Genomic DNA, 22,031 nt, shown 5'->3' with positions numbered 1-22,031 from the left:
TTTCATATACGGAATAGTTTCTGTTTGTTTTAAGTTTTAATGTCACTCCTTACTTTCAGTCAAAATATTTTTTTTCATTAGTTTCTGATCGTTTTTCAAATAATGTCGGAAAATCCATAAGACACAAAATGGTTAACACGATTTTTGAAGGCCAAGTGGCATAACTAATCTATCAAGAAGTAAGAAATAATTTTTTTTTCGATATGTTAATAATGCAAAATAATTTTTTGTTCGTGAATTTCCCAATTTCCTATGTGCTTTTCGTTATTTTTCTTCCTGTATTTCACAGTCAAGGACTGGAATATTTTATTTTGTGATATATTTTTCATTATATGCTGATTGTTTGATTACAAAAACTGCTTTAAAAATATTTAAACATGAGTTGGTTAATTTCCTGAAGCTGGTTATTTTCGTTATTACATAGTCGAAAGTTGGTCAAGGTTATACCAACTAAAAAAAAATTGGGAAAAAGCTTTAACTTCCACTATACTTTTTTTCCCAGCCCCTTAATGTCCCATACTTTTAGTCATGTTTTCACTGTGTACGCAGAAATTGAATCAGTGATGACAAAAATCAAGAAACAGAAAAATACTCAGAAATGTAGAATTTGGGTTGTATATTTTCACACAAAGGAGGGAGGGGGTAAAGTAAAAGGAGTGCCTTCAAAATGTATTAAAGGCAATTTTTCTTTACATATTATAAAGTTAGTATTATAAAGTAAGAATTATTTTCTTAACATGCCTCCTTCTTACTAGCCCCAACTTTTGGCTACTACCATTGGTTCCTACTGGAAAATAATGCCAATTTAGAAAGCAAAGAAAATATAAATATACATCATTAGCATTACCTGGCCGATTAATAAATATTCAGGGAAGTGCTCTCCAGTCTTTTTGGTGACTTAAAAAGGTGGCTAGAACCTTAATTTTTCCATTTGAAAGAGGCCTCTGTCGATCGGTAGGACAATGGGTTCGATACCATTCCCCTTATTTTACCATAATTGCTAAACTTACAGCCATTTCCCCAGGGACAATGGAGGGTCACAGCTACTGTTGTAAAATTACCGTAAAATAAAAACCCGGGCAGTAAAATTGGTAAAATAAGGTACTCCCTTATTATATGGAATATTATTATATATGAATTATAATATTCCTTTTATAATCCTTTATTATCCTTTTAATATTCCTTTTTTTTCTTTTTTTCTCCCTTATTATGTATGAAAATATAGGGTAAAATTGCTGTTTAATTGGTGTCATGTAGCTAGAAGACGAGTTTAAGTTTTTTTCAATTTTTTTCTATCATTTTTTCAGCTTTTAATGAAAAGCATCAGAGAATTTGCTTTTTCCGAGGCTTAAAAAGGTAATTTTGAAAACCAAAATGTAGAAATTTTTCGTGAAAAAAATTCAAATTTTGCATAAATACCACTTAGTTTAGGTCCCATAAATTGGGATAACACTCATTTTATTTATTTATAATAAATAGACTTTGATTTGCTTAGGGTAGAAGGCAGGGGCTAATTTGAGCCCAATCCCCTGACACTTCAATCTTCTTTGAATTTCTGGGCTATCCTTAATCAAATTATCTAGCTTTTTTTTACAATCTTCCTCTCCCTTCTCAGGAAAAATTCATTCAGGAATTCCAATTTAGTTTTTAGTTGTTTTTTTTAATGATATACCTTCTGTAAACACTCTCATTTAACAGTAGTAAAAAAAGAGTGTGCCCCCTTCCATTTCATTCCGCTTCGTAGGCGTTAAAATAAACGATCGTTTATTTTGCCCTTCGTTTATTGTGATAACAATAGACGGTTGCATTGCTGCTGCCGACGTTTGTTTTACCAAGCGTTTTTTTTCTTTTTTCCCCCTTTTTTTGCCCAATGTGTCTGTTGCAATACTATCCTACACACCACTAAGAAACACTCTGTGTTTCCCCCTCTTTCGAAATACGAAAAATTTTCTCAGCCTCCTATCTTTTAATGGGTAACACTAAACCTAATAAGCCTTATATATTCGGAATCAGCATAATAAGCTATGTAAAATAGCTTATATATTCGGAATCAGCATAAGAAACATTATGTAAAAAAATTCTCGATAAAAAATTCCAAGTGTGTCTCGGGGCTAAGAGGCCGTCTGATTTTACAGAGCGTATTAGAACGATAAAGTGTATTAAAGTAGAGGTGGTTATAATTTTTAAATGTTGGAATTTTTCGATACGATCACCTCTGAAAAAAAAACATCACCACCCCACCGTATTATTTTATGTCAAAATTGAACTCATAGCTTTTCATTTTTTCTGAAAATAAAATTGAAACAATTACCGGTTTTTGAACTGGTAATATCTTCATTTCCAGGTGAACGTTCTACCACAAGACTCTGAGATTTACATTATAATTACGAATACTATAGGTGATCAATATCGAAAATTTCACAACTTGTAGCCCTTTCCCCAGGAATTTGGACGGTTCATTTTATCCCAAAATGCATATTTATTCGACCCAAACAGCTATTCTGAACGAAATGGCTATTTAAAAATTTTGATCGGGTGAATTTGAGGGAAGGGGACCAGCCAGGGAAGGGGGCTAACTGTCCTCCATTATTTTCGATTACTTAAAAAGGTCATTAGAAGTTTCAATTTCTCTTCCAATGAGCCCTCTGCCGATCCTCTAGGGCCATTGGTTCCCCAGGGACTATGGAAGATCATATCAACACCAAAAACATAGTTATTAGACCTTTGAACTATGCTAAAACACTGGCTATCTCACAATTTTGGTCAGACAACTTTGGGAAAGGGTGATTGGGGTGTGTAGGGCTATTTGCCCCAAATCTTTTTGGCCACTTAAAAAGGGCACTAGAGCTTTTAATTTTCGCTCAATGAGCCCAATGCCTATTTTTTAGGACCATTGGGTTCGATTCGATCACCCCTGAAAAAAAAACAGAAAACAAACAAATGAAGACGCATTCATGATCCACAAAATACAAAATTCCGTACTGTTTGTGGTTAGAAGCTTGAAACCAATACAGTAGGATTATCTGATACGTCAAATCTTATTGTGTGATTTTTGTTAACATTTCTTGACTTTTAGGGTGTGTTCTCCCTTTTTCGAAATACGAAAAATTTTCTCAGCCTCCTATCTTTTAACGGGTAACACTAAACTTAATAAGCCTTATATATTCGGAATCAGCATAATAAGCTAATTCTTTTAATGTTATCTATTGACACAAAAACTCTAGTTTTTAGACATTCTGTTACTATTGCGCCGCGTCGCTCCTTGCTCTAGTTCGTTACCAGGAACTGTTTGGTCAGCAAACAAAATCCGCAAATTGCTTAGTAGCACTGACGTAACAAAACAGTTTATGCAAAACATCTAAAGTCGTTGCATTTTCATTTAGGATAAAAAGTTTTTTTAAGAAGACACCAATTTATAAAATATTTTAAACGGTTGCAGATCCTAAGACTGTGCTGTTCTTAACATCATGATTAGCGTCCCCCTTCCTGCCTCCCACAAAATTTACAGGCCAAATTTTAACAGCATATTAATTTATTAACAAAACATTTTCAGTTTATTAGTTTCCAAAAAATCCTAGTTTTAGCTTTTTTACGACAAAACTGTAAATAGGCTACTCTTTATCATCATTAAATGTACCTAGATGGTGATGATAGTTTTTTTTTGTCGACACTACTGCCAGTTTCCACTTTTATAAGTTTCCCATTCTCTTTGTCGTGCACTTTAAATAGGGTATAGGTAATATTTTGATATTTAGTTGTGCTCACTTTGGGGTTAAACCGTCATTTTCAATAACTTTTATTATAACTACGGTAAAATTTAATCTAGCTAATGTTGCAAGCCAAACATAGGAATATAAGACTTGCATATATTTAATAATATGGTCTCCAAGATTCACTCCTCTAATATTCACATAAATGTTTGGATTTTTCCCGCTAAATCTTCTCAGGAAGAAGGAGATCATAATGAGCAGCTTGAAATCCATTTTTAGATTTTCATACTTATTTTAGTTATATTTTTAAATTTTTGTTTTACATTCTTAGATTCAAAGGCTGTTTTTCAACTGATTCTTTACGCCACTTCTCATTTATTTACGCCACTTTAAAACCAACTTCAACCATATTATGAAGATTTCACACTCATTTTTAGAATCGAATCGCGGTCAAGAAGTGACTATTTACTCTAATCAGCAAAAACTGTAAAAAATGGTCCTTAAAAAGAAGAAAACATATGGATCTTAATAACAACCACATAGCCGTACAGCAACATTCTAGGCCCATCTGTATACCATCCCGTTAATGACATTTATTTAAAAAAGTAATGATAATTTACCTTAGCATTGGAATGTTCCATGATTGGACCAGTTCCTCTTTGACGATACTCATAAAAATAAACAATATTATTTGGCTCGAGAAAAACCACTTGAAGTCAGGTTGACAGGTTTCGTGTGCAGTCTTTAGAATTTGATTAAAATTTTATTTCTCAGTAACAGGGACAGCACTTCACGAAATACGGAGTGAAGACACCACTACAGTTGAAAGGAGGGCTCAGAGCCAAAAGTTATTTAAGGAAGAGGGGTAATACTGCAGAAAAATCTTTTTTTTAGTTTTTTTAGTTACGAAAGGACCAGTTTGATGTCCTTTACATGATTGTTGTTTATTAAATACCTTCAAATACACTAAAATATGCTGAAGTATTATTTACTAATTTCACAGTTTTTACACGTGTTTGTTGGAGGAAAAAGATAATAATTATGAATTAGCTACACCGACTATTGATAAATTAATTTCAGATTGAGTGGGCACTTGGGTGCTAGTCTGAAACTTTAAAAAGAATTTGATTTTCCCAACCAATACAGTAATTGAAGTTTGCGGTGTAAGATTCGGTAAATGCTCAGTGGTGACGATATAAAACCTGCTTGGTGTACAAACTCTCTAATTATAACAGTTTAGGCTAAAGGTGATTCTATTTATTATTCGAGAATGAATATTTAGTTAAAGACATAATAGGGTAATGAACCAAGTATCAATCTTTCGATGCCTTTCACAAATATCCATTTCTTTCTTTCTTTTTTCTTTTTTTTAATTTAAAGCCCAGCTCCTCTCCTCTCGGTGACATAATAATCTTTTTCACATAATTTCAAAACTATAATGTCACCTACACTAATTTAAAAATGACATTTATTTTTTAAATTTGTTATCCAAACAATATTGATGCAAACAAACTCTGCCACTATAAATATTTAACATTATCAAAATTTTAACAAGGATTATTAGCCTTCATTATCATTTTCTGTATTTTTATCCTATATTTTCATTTTTTTTCCCCCTTTCCTTTTTTCCATTTTTACCCTTTTTATCTTTTACCCCTCATCTTCATTTTTCTCCTATTAAAAAATAAATTCAACAGAATTACAAACTTCAACCAACTACAACCACCAAAAAACTTCTCTTCCTCTATTTTCTCCTCCTTTATATCTCTGAAATTTAAAAAAAAACTAAATTAATCCAATATAACATTTTTATCATCCTAACTATAGACTCCCTTTTTAAAGAAAGAAAAACGAATTAATTTCCCTTTTATACCAACTAAAAATGAATTAAGGCAATCAAATACAACAGGTTACTCTCCGGGGCATACTACATCACAAATAAAAACAAAACAAAATACAACGCACGTACTGCTTGTAGGATGCTCCCCCCCCCTTTAGGAGAATCCTTTGGCGGTGGCTTCAACTACATTCCCAACTTTATATTACCCCTTCAAGCTTCCATAAAAAAAAAAGAATTAATAATAAAAAAATGAAAATAAGATGGATACAATTTGAACCATTCTTCCCTTACAAAAACCTCAACAAACCATGAAAAATATACTTAAACAACACAATACTTATTTAGGAAGAAGGGTTCAAAAATTCTAAAAAATTACCTATAAACTTGAAATTTCCAAATAAAATTCATATTTTACCTGATTACCTTAAAAAAAAAAATATATATATATATAAATATATATATATATATATATATATATATATATATATATATATATATATATATATATATATATATATATATATATATATATATATATATATATATATATATATATATATATATATATATATATATATATATATATATATATATATATATATATATATATATATATATATATATATATATATATATATATATATATATATATATATATATATATATATATATATATATATATATATATATATATATATATATATATATTTATATATATATATCTTTTTGACATTAACTGTCTCGCAACTAAGGGTTTTCCAGACATCCATAATTGCGAAGCACCTTCATTAATTATCGAATTCATGTCTACATTTCTAACAATCTTGCTAAAGCTTACAGTTTCAAACCTGTGATTACAGTCTTACAATATATTTTATCTACATTACAATCTTACAATGCAATCTACAATCTTGCAACCTTTTATTACAATCATGTTACCATTATTGTTTGGGGGGACACCAGTAAAAGTTGGGCTCTGCCCATAGGTATATGTATTTTCATATAGGTATATTTGCCCCTCTACTTTTGTAGTTAGTGCAACTTTTGAGTTTCTGGCGTCTGGTGACTTGAAACCGAGACTAGTTTGTGTTAGTAGACATTTTTATTCAGCCCCTGATTTTTCAGCAACTTAAAGAGGTTTTGCCGGACCAGCTCTCATAATTTTTGTTTTCAATACTATTCTTTCGGATTCCCAATTATATATTGTTTTCCTCATTTTTTGGGAGAAATATCAATCAATCAATCAATATCTTTATTGCCAAAAAAACAACCAGACAAGGGTTCAATATGGAGTGGATAAAAAGAAAAAAAAACAAAAGAAAGAAGAACACACTCGGAAAAAAGACTATACTACCAAAATTAGATTCAAATATTTCTACTAAGACATAGTAGGGTGGACATATGAAGCTAAGAGAGGAAAGGAAATAATAAATGAAAAATAAAATAAAAAAGGGTGAAAATCAAAAGTAAAATCAAAAGTAGGGAGGAGGCTGTTTGTCCTATCAAGCCTAGAAAGTAATCACCGCGACACTGCTCAGCCAGTGTTAGTGGCTCAGTTATCCCGCAGGCTAACACTAGTCTTTTGTTTCTAGATCATATGGGTATTCATAAGAGAAATTTCGCGAAATGAAAATATACGGAACTAAAAGTCTTCTTTTCAGTAGCCGTAAACATGTTCCAAAATGGAGTCAATGCGATGACATGCGGCATCGCAAAAGCGTTAAAGATACGAGCGAGAATACACCATCTGTAGCAAGCTTTACAGCGAACTAGCATACCAAACGCTTTTCTAAATTTCTCACTTAGATGAGAGATAAGGAGAGCCCTTGTCGTTTTTATACTATACCCTATTGGAGGACCGAGATACTTAATACAAGTAGATAACTGAACACTCTGATTTCCTAACTGTACGCATCCGACATCACCGACAGATTCGCCGAAAGAAAGGACCTCTACCTTTGAAGCATTAAATTTGAGACCGATTTCGGCATATTCCCAACTAAGAACAGAAAAATTCTCCTCAGAAGACGATAAAGTTCTACTTAAATTCAGGATTTCGTCAGCGTAAATGAGTATGGAATGGTCCAACCTTTAAAATAAAACTAATTCTAACCTTTTTCTTGGGTGCAACCACACTATTATTATACAATGGTGGTGACGTTACCCCTCCCTGGCGGATTCCATCATTGCGGGATCAACATTGCGGGCTATCTTTATCTTTTTTTTTCGGAACAGGTGTCAATGTCCCAACACAAAAAGAATCGGGGACAATACCAGAATTAAACATGATTCGATAGAACAAATGTAGATGCTGCAGCAGCTTATCACTTGGATCTAATAAATGAAAACCACATAATTGATCATAACCAAATGAGAACTTTTGTCGAAGGCGAATGATAGCACTGTAAGCGTTAGAGTTCGTAACTATGAAACCAATATCTGGTTTAGTATCAACTAGACTATTCATTAGCACTGATTCATAGCGGGTTTCTAACACTGGATCAGGTGGAGAAAATTCACAGCTGAAATAACTGATCCAGTCACTCTCACTGGGAAGCTCTGAAGCGACACTTTTTTACTTTTATTTACCCCGATGAATCTCAAGATTTCATTTGACTTAGTTGCGAGACAATCGCTCATGCAATAAATAATCTCAGCTTTGTGATTGACAAGACACTTAGCAAAACGACATTTGGTATATAACCGTATGTAATTAATGGCAACAAATTTCTGCCGGTCGCAGTCATTCGGCCCATATTTGGTGCCAAAAATTTGAAGATTTACAACTTTGCTGTAAAGCCGGATTTATCAACTAGCCAGGTATTTCTGAACCCGAACGAACTTTACGTACAGGAACGGTACAACGTTCAGCACAAAGTGATGTAGTGATTTCACTACAGTAAATATTGATTAGAATTTTTTTCTCCGACTCGGCGAGTTCTGAGGATTGTTGCAGCAGTTGGAAAGGGATCTAAATTTTGTGAAGTGTGGCATCAAGGTCTGCTTTATATACAACAGCATTTATTTTCTTCCAGTCATATTTGAATTCTCACTTCCGTTTCTTTTCGTCTTTTCTAAAGAGAACACTATCAATAACGAAAAAGTTGGAGATTGGTAAATGATCCGATACCGATACGCTAGAGTCAGCATGGCATGAGCTTCGAAAAGGGCTTAAAATCACACATCGAAAATAGCGTGAGAGCTATTTATGAAATAAAATACTACTTACAGAAACTGGGTATAACTGTTTAACTGTTTTATCTATATCTCTTAAAACTATAAAAAAAAATATTAACCCTCAACGGTGAGCAGATCTCGCATATTTGGGTATTTAAATAGTTGGACATACAAAAAAAGAATACATATCGTCATAATCATAATAACTGCGAAAATTAACTTGATTAACCGAAAAACAACAGCAAAAACAAAACATAAATAAATATACTATTAACAAGGGGCATAAGAAAAAACACTTTTGATTAGCAGGAACAATGTAGACGTAAACATTCATTTGGCTTCTGACAATATTTCCCAAATACTTAGATAACTGTATGATATGCTTATAAGGATGAGCTGCATTTCTTTATTGGAAAAATTATAAAACTGCAAACGAAGCTTGGTAAAAAAAAAAAAAGGACTAAGAAATAACCCTTGTCAATATATATTGTTATCAACCATAGAAACGCCAAACATAATTAAATAAAAAGAAAATAGTAAAAAATTTTATTAAAATTACAGTAGTAAGAGAGGTGCTGATTAAAAACTTACATTCAAACTTACGCCTGAAGGCATAGATATGTATGTAAGTTTTCAATGCATTGGACGGTTACCAGGGTCATTTGCGTACAAACAGGTCTACAGGTATTTACAATCTAGGAACGACGTACTTTCAAAGTTCAATGTCTTTTTTTTTTTTTAGTTCAAAAAACCGGTGTCTCTTCTTTTTTACTCGCCTATTATTTTTTGTATATAATCAGGTTCCATATTTGATTCTCCATCAGTTTCGAGTCGTTTATATTAGAGAAAGCATATTTGTTATTACAAAGAAAAAAAAATTATCGATTTGTTAATTTTAACAAGAAATGACCGAAAAGTGTTTTGGAGGAGATGGAATGAATGTGTACTGTATAATACACAAGTGATGATTTGCACAGTGTTGTCAATTTTAAATAGTTTAGAAATAAAAAAATTAACAAGAAATGGCTGAAAAGTGTTTTGAGGGAGTTGAGTTGCACGAGGGTTGACTTGCACGAGGGGTCAGTTACATACGGGTTCAGTTGCACGGGGATTAGTTAAATGGGGGTCGAGTAGCACGGAGGTTCAGTTGTACGGGGTTCCGGTTATAGAGGGGTTCAGTTACATGGGGGGTTCAGTTGCACGGGGGGTATCCCTTTTTCGAAAATCGGGCTCCCTGTTTTCAAAATCCCTTTTTCTTCTGAGGCTTGGAGCATTTGCTGGCTAGATATTAAACGTAATGAAATTTATATAATTGCAATCTGCATAAAAAAACCCAATTCTTGTCAATTGTTATCAAAATTCCATTTTTTGAGTTTTGGTTACAATTGAGCTAAGTCGCTCCTTCATTACAATTTAACACTATGAACTATTTGATAAAACTTATTGGGCTAACGTCCTATTTTTAATTAATCCTGTAGCACCCCGGAGTTTTTGAAGCATGATTCACGCTTTTAAAGCTTAGTATTTCTGAGTCCAGTTGAAATGTGCACCATTTTAGAAAATTCTCTTTTGGGGGAAGCTTTTGGTTCCTTTACATCTACGTAAAGGACTGAAATACCCTTACAGGAACTAGAACTTTTTATCTACCGTGAAAATATTCACAAGTATGGTATTACTTTTTCTATCTTCCACTGAAAAATTTAGAATTGAGCTGTGTGTACATGTGTGTAAATGTGAGTATACACATGTACACTGATGTACATTTTATTAAAGTAATAAATTAACTTACGTAACTAACTTCTATATTCGTCTATTTTTCTTCTGGCAAAAAATACAAAGTTGCAGATTTTATTTCTGTTCGTTTTAATGTCGTTCCATACTTTCAGTCTTAAAAACTTGTTTTGTTTTGTTTTTATTTAATTTCTGATCGTTTTTTAGTTAATGAAGCTTTTATTTGCATAAAAATTTTACTTTTCTTTTGCTAAATTGATGTCTTTACAAATTAACTTACGTGACTAACTTCTATATTCGTCTATTTTTCTTCTGACAAAAAATACAAAGTTGCAGATTTTTGAAGATATGAGCTTTTTTTTTTTCTTGTTCTTTTAACTGTTTACCAGCTCAATGCTGTCTAAACACTGCGGGAAACTTCCTAAGAAGAGTTTTTTATGCAAAACGTCACCTATGAAAAGATTCTTTTAAAAGAAACACTTCAAATTGAAAAAAAAGAAACCATAAGCAAATAATCTTAACAAAGTTTAACTTTTTGAAAAAAAGGACACTTTTTGGACATTTTCCAAAATCAAAACCAAATGGTTTTATTTTCTTCTTTTTTTGACTGCTTTTAATTTGTACATTACTTTTAGGCTTTGGTAACGGCTTACACACACACACACACACACACACATTGGTATATCTGACTTGCATTTCTCAATTAAAAGTCTATCAGAGGGTACATTCCCTTTTGCATACAGTGCAGTTACGCCAAAAAACAGCATATCTCTCTAACTTCATCCTGAACATGGGGTAAATCCTTCCCCTTGGTATATGATGTCTGACATAGTTATTAGATATTTCGACTATGCTGAACAAAATGGCTTTCTAAAAATTTGGATTGTGTAACTTTGGGGAAATTGAAAATTGAATAGAGCATAGTTACCCCTTTCAGTTTTTTTTTTTTTTTTTTTGTTCACTTAAAAAGAGAACAAGAAATTTTAATTTTCATTAAAATGAGTCCCTACAGTAGGATGTCCGCTACTATCCTAAGCTTCAGCTGAAGCTAGCTTCAAACATTGAACCTAAAAGATTTATATTACCATAGTTACGAAGTGTTTATAGAATTGGTGGTCTTTAAAAAGACCGTTGGTTAGTCATGAGTGTGATGTCTATTGTAATAATACATCATTGTTTGTCGTCCACTCAGTATGATTCCAATCTATATTAGGGACTTGCTTCTTCTTCTTCTTAGAATATCTGACACACATATTCCGAGAAGGAATATGTATTGGTACCCATTTACTAAAAAATCGAACTTCGTCCTCGGGGTTGTGTATCTTACCCGGAAATTTCTCACAGCCAAAATCTTCCAGGTTGAATATTGGTATATCTGACTTGCATTTCTCAATTAAAAGTCTATCAGAGGGTACATTCCCTTTTGCATACAGTGCAGTTACACCAAAAAAACAGCATATCTCTCTAACTTCATCCTGAACATGGGGTAAATCCTTCCCCTTGGTATATGATGGATGAATCGTTCTATTATACAAACCCATTTTGTTTATAAAGTAAAGTGTACTCCGCCAGCTCTCTTCACTGTACGCATACATATTATAGTTTATAAACCAGTGATAACAAGAGACCTCCTGAAGATCAGTAGTCATCAGAAGAAATGAGCATTCAAAAATCACACCACACGCTGATTTCTTCACCCCAATGTACTCACAATCAAAAATCCCATACATTTTTGAACTTATACTGATAGAATGGGCATTCAAAACTGTTTAAAAAATCCAAATTGAAATTACATTATATACCAAAGAAACTGAATACATTAACATCTAAAACAAAGCATATGCAACGCTAAGATATCTATTATCAGATTCAAACGCTTAATACCCGCAAGCATATGCGAGTCAAATTTCATCTTAAAGTGCCAACGTATCTGATAGAATAATCTAGGTCTTATGATCAATTTCATAAAACCTATAATTTTCACCTTTTTCTCCATTAAGCATCAATTACTTCAAGAAATTGTGTGCTGTTATATTAGTAAAGAGAATCTTTCAAGCTTTTATAATCAAAAATGTGGAATTTTGTAGTTTTGACAGAGTATAAGGATTTTGTACGTGAATTAATTGTACATGCGGAGGAGTGGTTCCAATTTTTTTTTTTCCGGAAACTTTTTCAAAATTTTAAAAAAAATTTTAGTTCTTTGTTCTTTGGTCTTTTATACTCAAAAATTTAAATTTATAAAAGATTTTTATGTTATATTTTTACAGATAATAAATCTTGCTTTTAAAATAAAAAATTGGGATTTTTGTAGTTTTGTCAGAGTATAAGGATTTTGGCCTGGAATTTATTGTTCATGGTGAGGAGGGTTTACAAATTTATTTTTTAGGAAACGTGAGCTTAATTTTAAATTAAATTAAATTTTAGGTCTTTTGTAGTAGGGATTTGCTCCTAAAATATTTAAATTTAAAAATTAGTGTGCTGTTATATTATTAAATATAATATTTCAATATTTGCTACAAAACATTTTTTAATTTGTTCTTATGGACCTTAGCTCCTTAGTTTGTCCGTTTATTAATTTTCAATTCGGAGTTTGGGTTCCAGATTTTAACTGTTAAGTGGGACAATTTGCCTATTTTTTTTTAAGGTAAAGGTGTCATCATATTAAAATAAAATTGTGGTGGTTTGTCTTTGGGATTTTCCACTCAAATTTTTAAATCTAAAAATGAGTGTGCTGTTCTATTAGTAAAGAGAATCTTTCATGCTTTTATCATCAAAAATGTGGACTTGTGTAGTTTTGACAGAGTAGAAGGATTTTGTACGGGAATTAATTTTACATGAGGAGGAGGGTTTCCAAATTTTTTTTTCCGGAAACGTGAGCTAACTTTTAAATTAAATTTTAGGTCTTTTGTCTTAGGGATTTGCTCCTCAAATTTTTAAATTGAAAAATGAGTGTGCTGTTATATTAGTAAAGAGAATCTTTCAAGCTTTTATCATCAAAAATGTGGAATTTTGCTGTTTTGACAGAGGAGATGGATTTTGTACGGTGTTTACATTTCCCTGAGGAGGGGGGTTTCCTGGGGTTAAACTTTCAGGGGGAAACTTTACAGATTTTTTTTTTTCCGGAAACGTGAGCTAACTTTTAAATTAAATTTTAGGTCTTTCGTCTTAGGGATTTGCTCATCAAATTTTTAAATTGAAAAATGAGTGTGCTGTTCTATTAGTAAAGAGAATCTTTCAAGCTTTTATCATCAAAAATGTGGAATTTTGCAGTTTTGACAGAGTAGAAGGATTTTGTACGGGGATTAATTTTACATGAGGAGGGGGTTTCCAGGGGTGAAATTTTCAGGGGAAACTTTACAGATTTTTTTTCCGGAAACTGGCATTATTTATAAAACTAAAATAAAATAAATTAAAAAAACTGTCAAAAATCCGCAACGATAAATAAATTAAACCAAAAATTAAAAAAAATTTTTTTTGTTGTTTTGTTTTTGGGTTCTTATGTGTTTTTTTTTTTTTTCTTTTTGTTTTTTTTTTTGACGGTGGAGGGCTGGATTGTTCCATGGAGATGGGGCTAGATTTACTGGCATTATTTAGAAAACGATAATACAATAAATTAAAAAAAGTTTTTTCAACTGAAAGTAAGGAGCAAAATTAAAAAACTTAAAACGAAGAGAATTATTACGTATACGCTAAACAGTTCATGATAAAAAAGATAGTTTCATTTTTTTAAGGTTAATTTAGATGAGGTTATGTGTGCCGCACATAACCTCATCTAAATTAACCTTAAAAAAATGGAAACTATCTTTTTTATCATGAACTGTTTAGCGTATACGTAATAATTCTCTTCGTTTTAAGTTTTTTAATTTTGCTCCTTACTTTCAGTTGAAAAAACTTTTTTTAATTTATTGTATTATCGTTTTCTAAATAATGCCAGTAAATCTAGCCCCATCTCCACGGAAAAATCCCTCCCTCCCCCTTCAAAAAAAAAAAAAAAAAAAAAAAAAAAAAAAAAAAAATCCCTCCCTCCCCCTTCACGAAAAAACAAGAAAAAAAAAAAAAAATTTTTTTTAAAATTTTTTTTCATTTTATTATATCTGCTTTTTTTTTTAAGTTTTTTTTTTAATTTATTGTATTTTCTTGTTATATAATAATAACTTTGACTGAAAAAAAAAATCTTTACGGTGTCACCAGTTCATGTTATGACATGGACACAACCAGCGGCCGGGACTAGTACTAACCTTCACAACAACTGAAACTCTGTAATTAATGCAAAAGTCAAAAATTTTTATGATAAAATAATTAAATATTATATTTACTAATAGAAAAGCACACTCATTTTTTCAATTAAAAAATTTGAGGATAAAATCCCTACTAATAAACTCAAAAAATTTTATTTAAAAGTTATACAACATTTAATGAAAAAAAAATCTGTACTGGTTCCACAGCTCAAAGTCAAATTAGGACCAACACCGCCTCCTGGAACATTAATACCCCTACAAACAAATGATACTCGGTCCAAAATGCAAAATTACACAATTTTGATTATCAAATATTGAAATATTCTATTTAATAATAGAACAGCACACTCATTTTTAAATTTAAAAATTTGAGGAGCAAATCCCTAGGACAAAAGACATAAAATTTAATTTAAAATTTAACTCACGTTTCCTTAAAAAAAAAATTTTAAACACTCCGCCCCATGTAAATTTAATGCCCGGACAAAATCCTTCTACTATGTCAAAACTACAAAATACCATATTTTTGATGATAAGAGCATGAAAGATTCTCTTTACTAATAGAACATCACACACATATTTCAATTTAATAATTTTAGTTTAAAATCACTACTACTAACGAAAAACTAGATAATTTAATAGTTATCCCTCTGTTACTGAAAAAAAAATCTGGAAATTGTCCCAAATAATATTACAAGTCTTTAACCACAACTACTCATTTACACTAAATAAACTGCAACAAAAATTATCCGGTGTAAAAAAAGCAAAATTAAACAAATTTTATTATAAAATAATTAAATATTATATTTAATAATAGAAAAGCAAACTCATTTTTAAATTTAAAAAATTGATGAGCAAATCTCTAAGACAAAAGAACTAAAATTTAATTTAAACGTTAGATCACGTTTCCGGAATAAAAATTTTGGAAACCCTCCGCCCCATGATAAATTAATTCCCGTACAAACTCCTTCTACTCTGTCAAAACTTCAAAATTCCCTATTTTTTATTATAAAATCAAGAAATATTATATTTAATAAGATACCATCACACTAATTTTTAAATTTAAAATTTTGTTGATAAAATAAATAAGACAAAAGGCATAAAATTTAATATTAAATTTATCTAACTTTACAGGAAAAAAAAAAATTGGACAGACTCATCATCATGTACAATAAAGTCACGTCCAAAATCCGTCTACTCTGTCAAAACTACAAACTTCCACATTTTTTATGATAAAAGCATGAAAGATTCTCTTTACTAATAGAACAGCACACTCATTTTTCAATTTAAAAATTTGAGCAATTTCTTGAAGTAATTGATGCTTAATGGAGAAAAAGGTGAAAATTATAGGTTTTATGAAATTGATCATAAGACCTAGATTATTCTATCAGATACGTTGGCACTTTAAGATGAAATTTGACTCGCATATGCTTGCGGGTATTAAGCGTTTGAATCTGATAATAGATATCTTAGCGTTGCATATGCTTTGTTTTAGATGTTAATGTATTCAGTTTCTTTGGTATATAATGTAATTTCAATTTGGATTTTTTAAACAGTTTTGAATGCCCATTTTATCAGTATAAGTTCAAAAATGTATGGGGTTTTTGATTGTGAGTACATTGGGGTGAAGAAATCAGCGTGTGGTGTGATTTTTGAATGCTCATTTCTTCTGATGACTACTGATCTTCAGGAGGTCTCTTGTTATCACTGGTTTATAAACTATAATATGTATGCGTACAGTGAAGAGAGCTGGCGGAGTACACTTTACTTTATAAACAAAATGGGTTTGTATAATAGAACGATTCATCCATCATATACCAAGGGGAAGGATTTACCCCATGTTCAGGATGAAGTTAGAGAGATATGCTGTTTTTTTGGTGTAACTGCACTGTATGCAAAAGGGAATGTACCCTCTGATAGACTTTTAATTGAGACATGCAAGTCAGATATACCAATATTCAATCTGGAAGATTTTGGCTGTGAGAAATTTCCGGGTATGATACACAACCCCGAGGACGAAGTTCGATTTTTTAGTAAATGGGTACCGATACATATTCCTTCTCGGAATATGTGTGTCAGATATTCTAAGAAGAAGAAGAAGCAAGTCCCTAATATAGATTGGAATCATACTGAGTGGACGACAAACAATGATGTATTATTACAATAGACATCACACTCATGACTAACCAACGGTCTTTTTAAAGACCACCAATTCTATAAACACTTCGTAACTATGGTAATATAAATCTTTTAGGTTCAATGTTTGAAGCTAGCTTCAGCTGAAGCTTAGGATAGTAGCGGACATCCTACTGTAGGGACTCATTTTAATGACAATTAAAAGTTCTAGTGCTCTTTTTAAGTTAGCAAAAAAAAAAAAAAAAACTGAAAGGGTAACTATGCTCTATTCAATTTTCAATTTCCCCAAAGTTACACAATCCAAATTTTTAGAAAGCCATTTTGTTCAGCATAGTCGAAATATCTAATAACTATGTCAGACATCATATACCAAGGGGAAGGATTTACCCCATGTTCAGGATGAAGTTAGAGAGATATGCTGTTTTTTGGCGTAACTGCACTGTATGCAAAAGGGAATGTACCCTCTGATAGACTTTTAATTGAGAAATGCAAGTCAGATATACCAATGTGTGTGTGTGTGTGTGTGTGTGTAAGCCGTTACCAAAGCCTAAAAGTAATGTACAAATTAAAAGCAGTCAAAAAAAGAAGAAAATAAAACCATTTGGTTTTGATTTTGGAAAATGTCCAAAAAGTGTCCTTTTTTTCAAAAAGTTAAACTTTGTTAAGATTATTTGCTTATGGTTTCTTTTTTTTCAATTTGAAGTGTTTCTTTTAAAAGAATCTTTTCATAGGTGACGTTTTGCATCAAAAACTCTTCTTAGGAAGTTTCCCGCAGTGTTTAGACAGCATTGCGCTGTTAAACAGTTAAAAGAACAAGAAAAAAAAAGCTCATATCTTCAAAAATCTGCAACTTTGTATTTTTTGCCAGAAGAAAAATAGACGAATATAGAAGTTAGTCACGTAAGTTAATTTGTAAAGACGTCCATTTAGCAAAATAAAAGTAAAATTTTTATTCAAATAAAAGCTGCATTAACTAAAAAACGATCATAAATTAAATAAAAAAAAAACAAAACAAGTTTTTTAAAATTAAATTAAGGAAGGACAGTAAAACGAAAAGAAAAAAAATATGCAAATTTTTATTTTTTTCCAGAAGAAAAATATACTAATATATAAGTTAGTTACGTAAGTTAATTTATTACTTTACTAAAATGTACATCAGTGTACATGTGTATGCTCACATGTACACACATGTACACTCAGCTCAATTCTAAATATTTCAGTGGAATATAGAAAAATTAATACCATACTTGTGACTATTTTCACTGTAGATAATAAGTTCTAGTTCCTGTAAGGGTATGTCGGTCCTTTACGTAGATGTAACGGAACCAAAAGCTTCCCCCAAAAGAGAATTTTCTAAACTGGTGCACAGTTCAACTGGACTCAGAAATACTAAGCTTTAAAAGCGTGAATCGTGCTTCAAAAACTCCGGATTGCTACAAGATTAATTAAAAATAGGACGTTAGCCCAATAAGTTTTATCAAATAGTTCATAGTGTTAAATTGTAATGAAGGAGCGACTTAGCTCAATTGTAACCAAAACTCAAAAAATGGAATTTTGATAACAATTGACAAGAATTGGGTTTTTTTATGCAGATTGCAATTATATAAATTTCATTACGTTTAATATCTAGCCAGCAAATGCTCCAAGCCTCAGAAGAAAAAGGGAATTTTGAAAACAGGGAGCCCGATTTTCGAAATAGGGATAGCCCACGGTCCCCTGAAGACCGCCGGGACAGGAACCCGGCGCGCCCCGGACCCCCGGCCACCTGACCCTCCGTGCGCCTCGACCCCCCTGGCACTACTACCCGGGCCCCTGCCACCGGCTGTTCCAGAACCCTCGTGCAAGTCAACCCTCGTGCAACTCAACTCCCTCAAAACACTTTTAAGGCATTTCTTGTTAATTTTTTTTATTTATAAACTATTTAAAATTGACAACACTGTGCAAATCATCACTTGTGTATTATACAGTACACATTCATTCCATCTCCTCCAAAACACTTTTCGGTAATTTTTTGTAAAATTTATCAAATCGATATTTTTTTTTTATTTTTAATAAAAAAATTTATAACTCGAATAAACACGATTCGAAACTGATGGAGAATCAAATATGGAACCTTATTATATACGAAAAATAATAGGCGAGTAAAAAAAGAAGAGACACCGGTTTTTTGAACTAAAAAAAAAAAAAGACATTGAACTTTGAAATTGCGTCGTTCCTAGAGTGTAAATACCTGTAGACCTGTTTGTACGCAAATGACCCTGGTAACCGTCCAATGCATTGAAAACTTACATACATATCTATGCCTTCAGGCGTAAGTTTGAATGTAAGTTTTTAATCAGCACCTCTCTTACTACTAATTACAGGTAAAATTCTATTTCGTCTGCTTCGCTCAACATTCCCGTGTTCTTCCCATACAGCACATTGAAGATTGAAGCTGGTCACGCGTTAGCGATTTATGAAGCATCAAGCTGTCAGCACAGAAAGACAGAAAATTATTATAGGATATCATCCACTTATTGAGGTGTAATGATGTTGTTTAATATGGCACCCCATATTCTAAGACCCGCCTCACTTCAGCAAATTGTGCCCGGTTAAAAGGAAAAGAAAATTATTGAATTCACCTAAGAAATCCTTCAAAGTAGAAAGAAGTTTCATCTGGACTACAGGTGATGGTTTTCTAAAAAATAAAAATAACTGTTTTTCTGAACAAGAGCTTCCAATCTTCCTTATTTTAGTTAGCGGGATTCACTGACCATCTCGTAATTGGACTGCGTCCAAGAGCTAGTGTGTGAAAAAGTTTTGAATCTAATGCAAAAAATGACAAAATGCATTTACTTCAACGCTGACTCGCTTTTCAATAAACTATCAGAAACAAAGGAATTAATCAGGAAGCAAAACCCGGATCTTGTTGCTATGGTCAAAGTGAAGCCGAAAAATTGCAGATTACTTACCGACACTGGCCGAATTTAAACTTGATGGCTACACTACCACTGCCTGGAAGATGAAAGCGGCAGAGGAATAATATGCTACTGTTCCGAAGAACTCTCAGCTCAGCGCGTTTCCTTCGGAAATTCTAACCCTCACGAATGCCTTTGGATCAAGCTAACTATCTCTAGCGGCAAAAGACTTGTTTTAGGGGTAACCTACCGAAGTCAAAAAACTCTTTGGAAAATGATCAGGCGATATGCTCCAAAATCTCCTCTGTAGGAAATGAGCAGGATCTGAGCCTTGTAATTGTCGGTTACTTCAACTTACCTAAGGTCGACTGGTCCCCTTCTGTTCAACCTTTATATAAACGACCTAGTTGATGATATCGACTCAACAATTCTGCTGTATGCGGATGACACTAAGCTATATCGTATCATCATGTCACCTGAAGACTCTTTAAAACTCCATGAAGATCTCCACCGTATTAGCGCCTGGATGAAGACTTGGCTCATTGAAATTAATATCCCGAAAAGCCACCACTTGACCCTCGGAGCTGAATGTTCATCTGCATCATACAGCATTGGGCCCACGCCACTGGCTCAAAGCACAGTCGAAAGAGATTTGGGTATTATGGTTGACCACAAGTTGACCTTTTCGCATCATTATGAATTGGCCATAAAACAGGCTACGCGGGTATCAGCGCTGATCAGGAGAACGTTCAAGTGTCTCGATGTAGGAATGCTCACGATCTTCATCAAGTCGCTAGTCCACTCCCTTCTCGAATATGGTCATTACACAGTTCGCCCATCCCTGAACATGGATATAGATGCACTGGAAGTAGTTCAAAGGCGGATGACGAAATTCTCCTCAAGTCTGAAAAACCTCCCATACGAACAATGTCTTCGTCTGCTTCACCTACCAGCACTCTCATACAGATTTGTAAGGGGTGATATGATCGAGTTGTACAAGCTATGCCATTGCTACTATGACAACGTCTCAGGAGCAGCACTGCTGGTCTTTAACGAAAATCATCTACGTGGCAATCCCTTAAAGCTTAAAACTGAGAGGTTCTACGAAGATGTAGGCAAATGGGCCTTTCGAAACCGAGTCGTCGACACCTGGAACTCCCTACCCGAAGAAACCGTTCTGGCACCTTCCATCAGCTCTTTCAAGAACTCGTTTGACAAAATATACGAGAGACAAGACAAGACAAGATCTTTTATTGACAAAAACACATGACAAATAAACTTCTAAACTGGTCGACGGAGAGCAAGGCTCGATGTGTCGGCCATAAACAAACATAAGAAAATGCCGAAATAACAAATACAGGATATAAAAAAAACAAAAAACATAACGTATGTACGACTTCAGTAACTTTAGAAGATTTATCGAAATTTTTTATTGTCTTTTTCCTGTTTTATAAGAGGCTCTGGCCTAGGTTTTTGCATTATATTATTATTATTATTTACGCAAATATTTGTATCTGTAGACGTGAATAACCGTCCCACAAGTAGTTATCAGTAATGTAAATTTACTAGTGTTGGGAGGGGGGGGGGCGTAAAGTATACTTTTTGAAGCCAAGGAGAGGAAAGAATTTTGGTTTGGTTCTTCTATTAAAATACAAAACAAAGGTGTTATTCAATGAAGATACCCCAAAAACAAAACATTGATATGGCTTAAAATTCTACTCAAAATAACAGGAATTGAATTTTCAGATATAAAACCACAGAAAAAGAAACTTATATTTGAAATTAAGATAAAATGTTGTTTTGTCAAAATTTCAATAGGTAGGCCTAGAGACCTGTCGTGTAGGCAAATTTCAGGAGCCTCTAGAGGGAGAAGGAGTAGAGGAAGGTACTTTAAAATACCTTCCCAGGACATATTTTAGCCAGTAGACTCATCCCTGAAAGTTTTATTTTCCTAACCTCCAAGCTATTTTCCTAACTTTCCAAGATAGCCAAAAGTAGCTAAAGTAGAATTTTACAAAACAATGTAATACGATGATTTAAGACATTAATAAACAGGGATATCTTCTGACAGTCCCTTTGCATCATTACTAAACATTAATTACTAATATCATGCAAAAGCTGCATTATATATGCTGCCGGTCTTTCAAAACTTCCATCTCACTTTTAATAAATTATGTATACTCTCGTGCTTAATACCAGAAGGTATATTGCACGTTTAAAAAAATATTTGTCCTAAAAGTCCTTTAACGGGGCCCTTTTTTCCACAAGAGTTTTTGCAGATGCAAAAAGGAAAATGGTTTCATCA

At 32.6% G+C, this 22,031-nt stretch overlaps 1 protein-coding gene across 1 annotated transcript; it reads left to right on the top strand.

Moving 5' to 3' along the window:
- Positions 1-20,195: 20,195 nt before the first annotated feature.
- LOC148946025 (uncharacterized) lies at positions 20,196-20,996 on the top strand. Its single transcript, XM_089097581.1, has one exon. The coding sequence runs from the start codon at positions 20,196-20,198 to the stop codon at positions 20,994-20,996; it is 801 nt and encodes a 266-aa protein (XP_088953707.1).
- Positions 20,997-22,031: the final 1,035 nt, after the last annotated feature.

Source organism: Artemia sp. Qi Xiang Cuo, chromosome 12, assembly GCF_049724085.1.
Source record: "Artemia sp. Qi Xiang Cuo chromosome 12, ASM4972408v1, whole genome shotgun sequence".
Classification (NCBI taxonomy): domain Eukaryota; kingdom Metazoa; phylum Arthropoda; class Branchiopoda; order Anostraca; family Artemiidae; genus Artemia; species Artemia sp. Qi Xiang Cuo.
Note: the sequence above shows the minus strand (reverse complement) of the source record. Positions and strands in the feature narration are given on the sequence as shown.

Coding starts and splice junctions, on each gene's coding strand:
- LOC148946025 (XM_089097581.1), top strand. CDS start 20,196: ATGTCACCTGAAGACTCTTTAAAACTCCATGAAGATCTCCACCGTATT.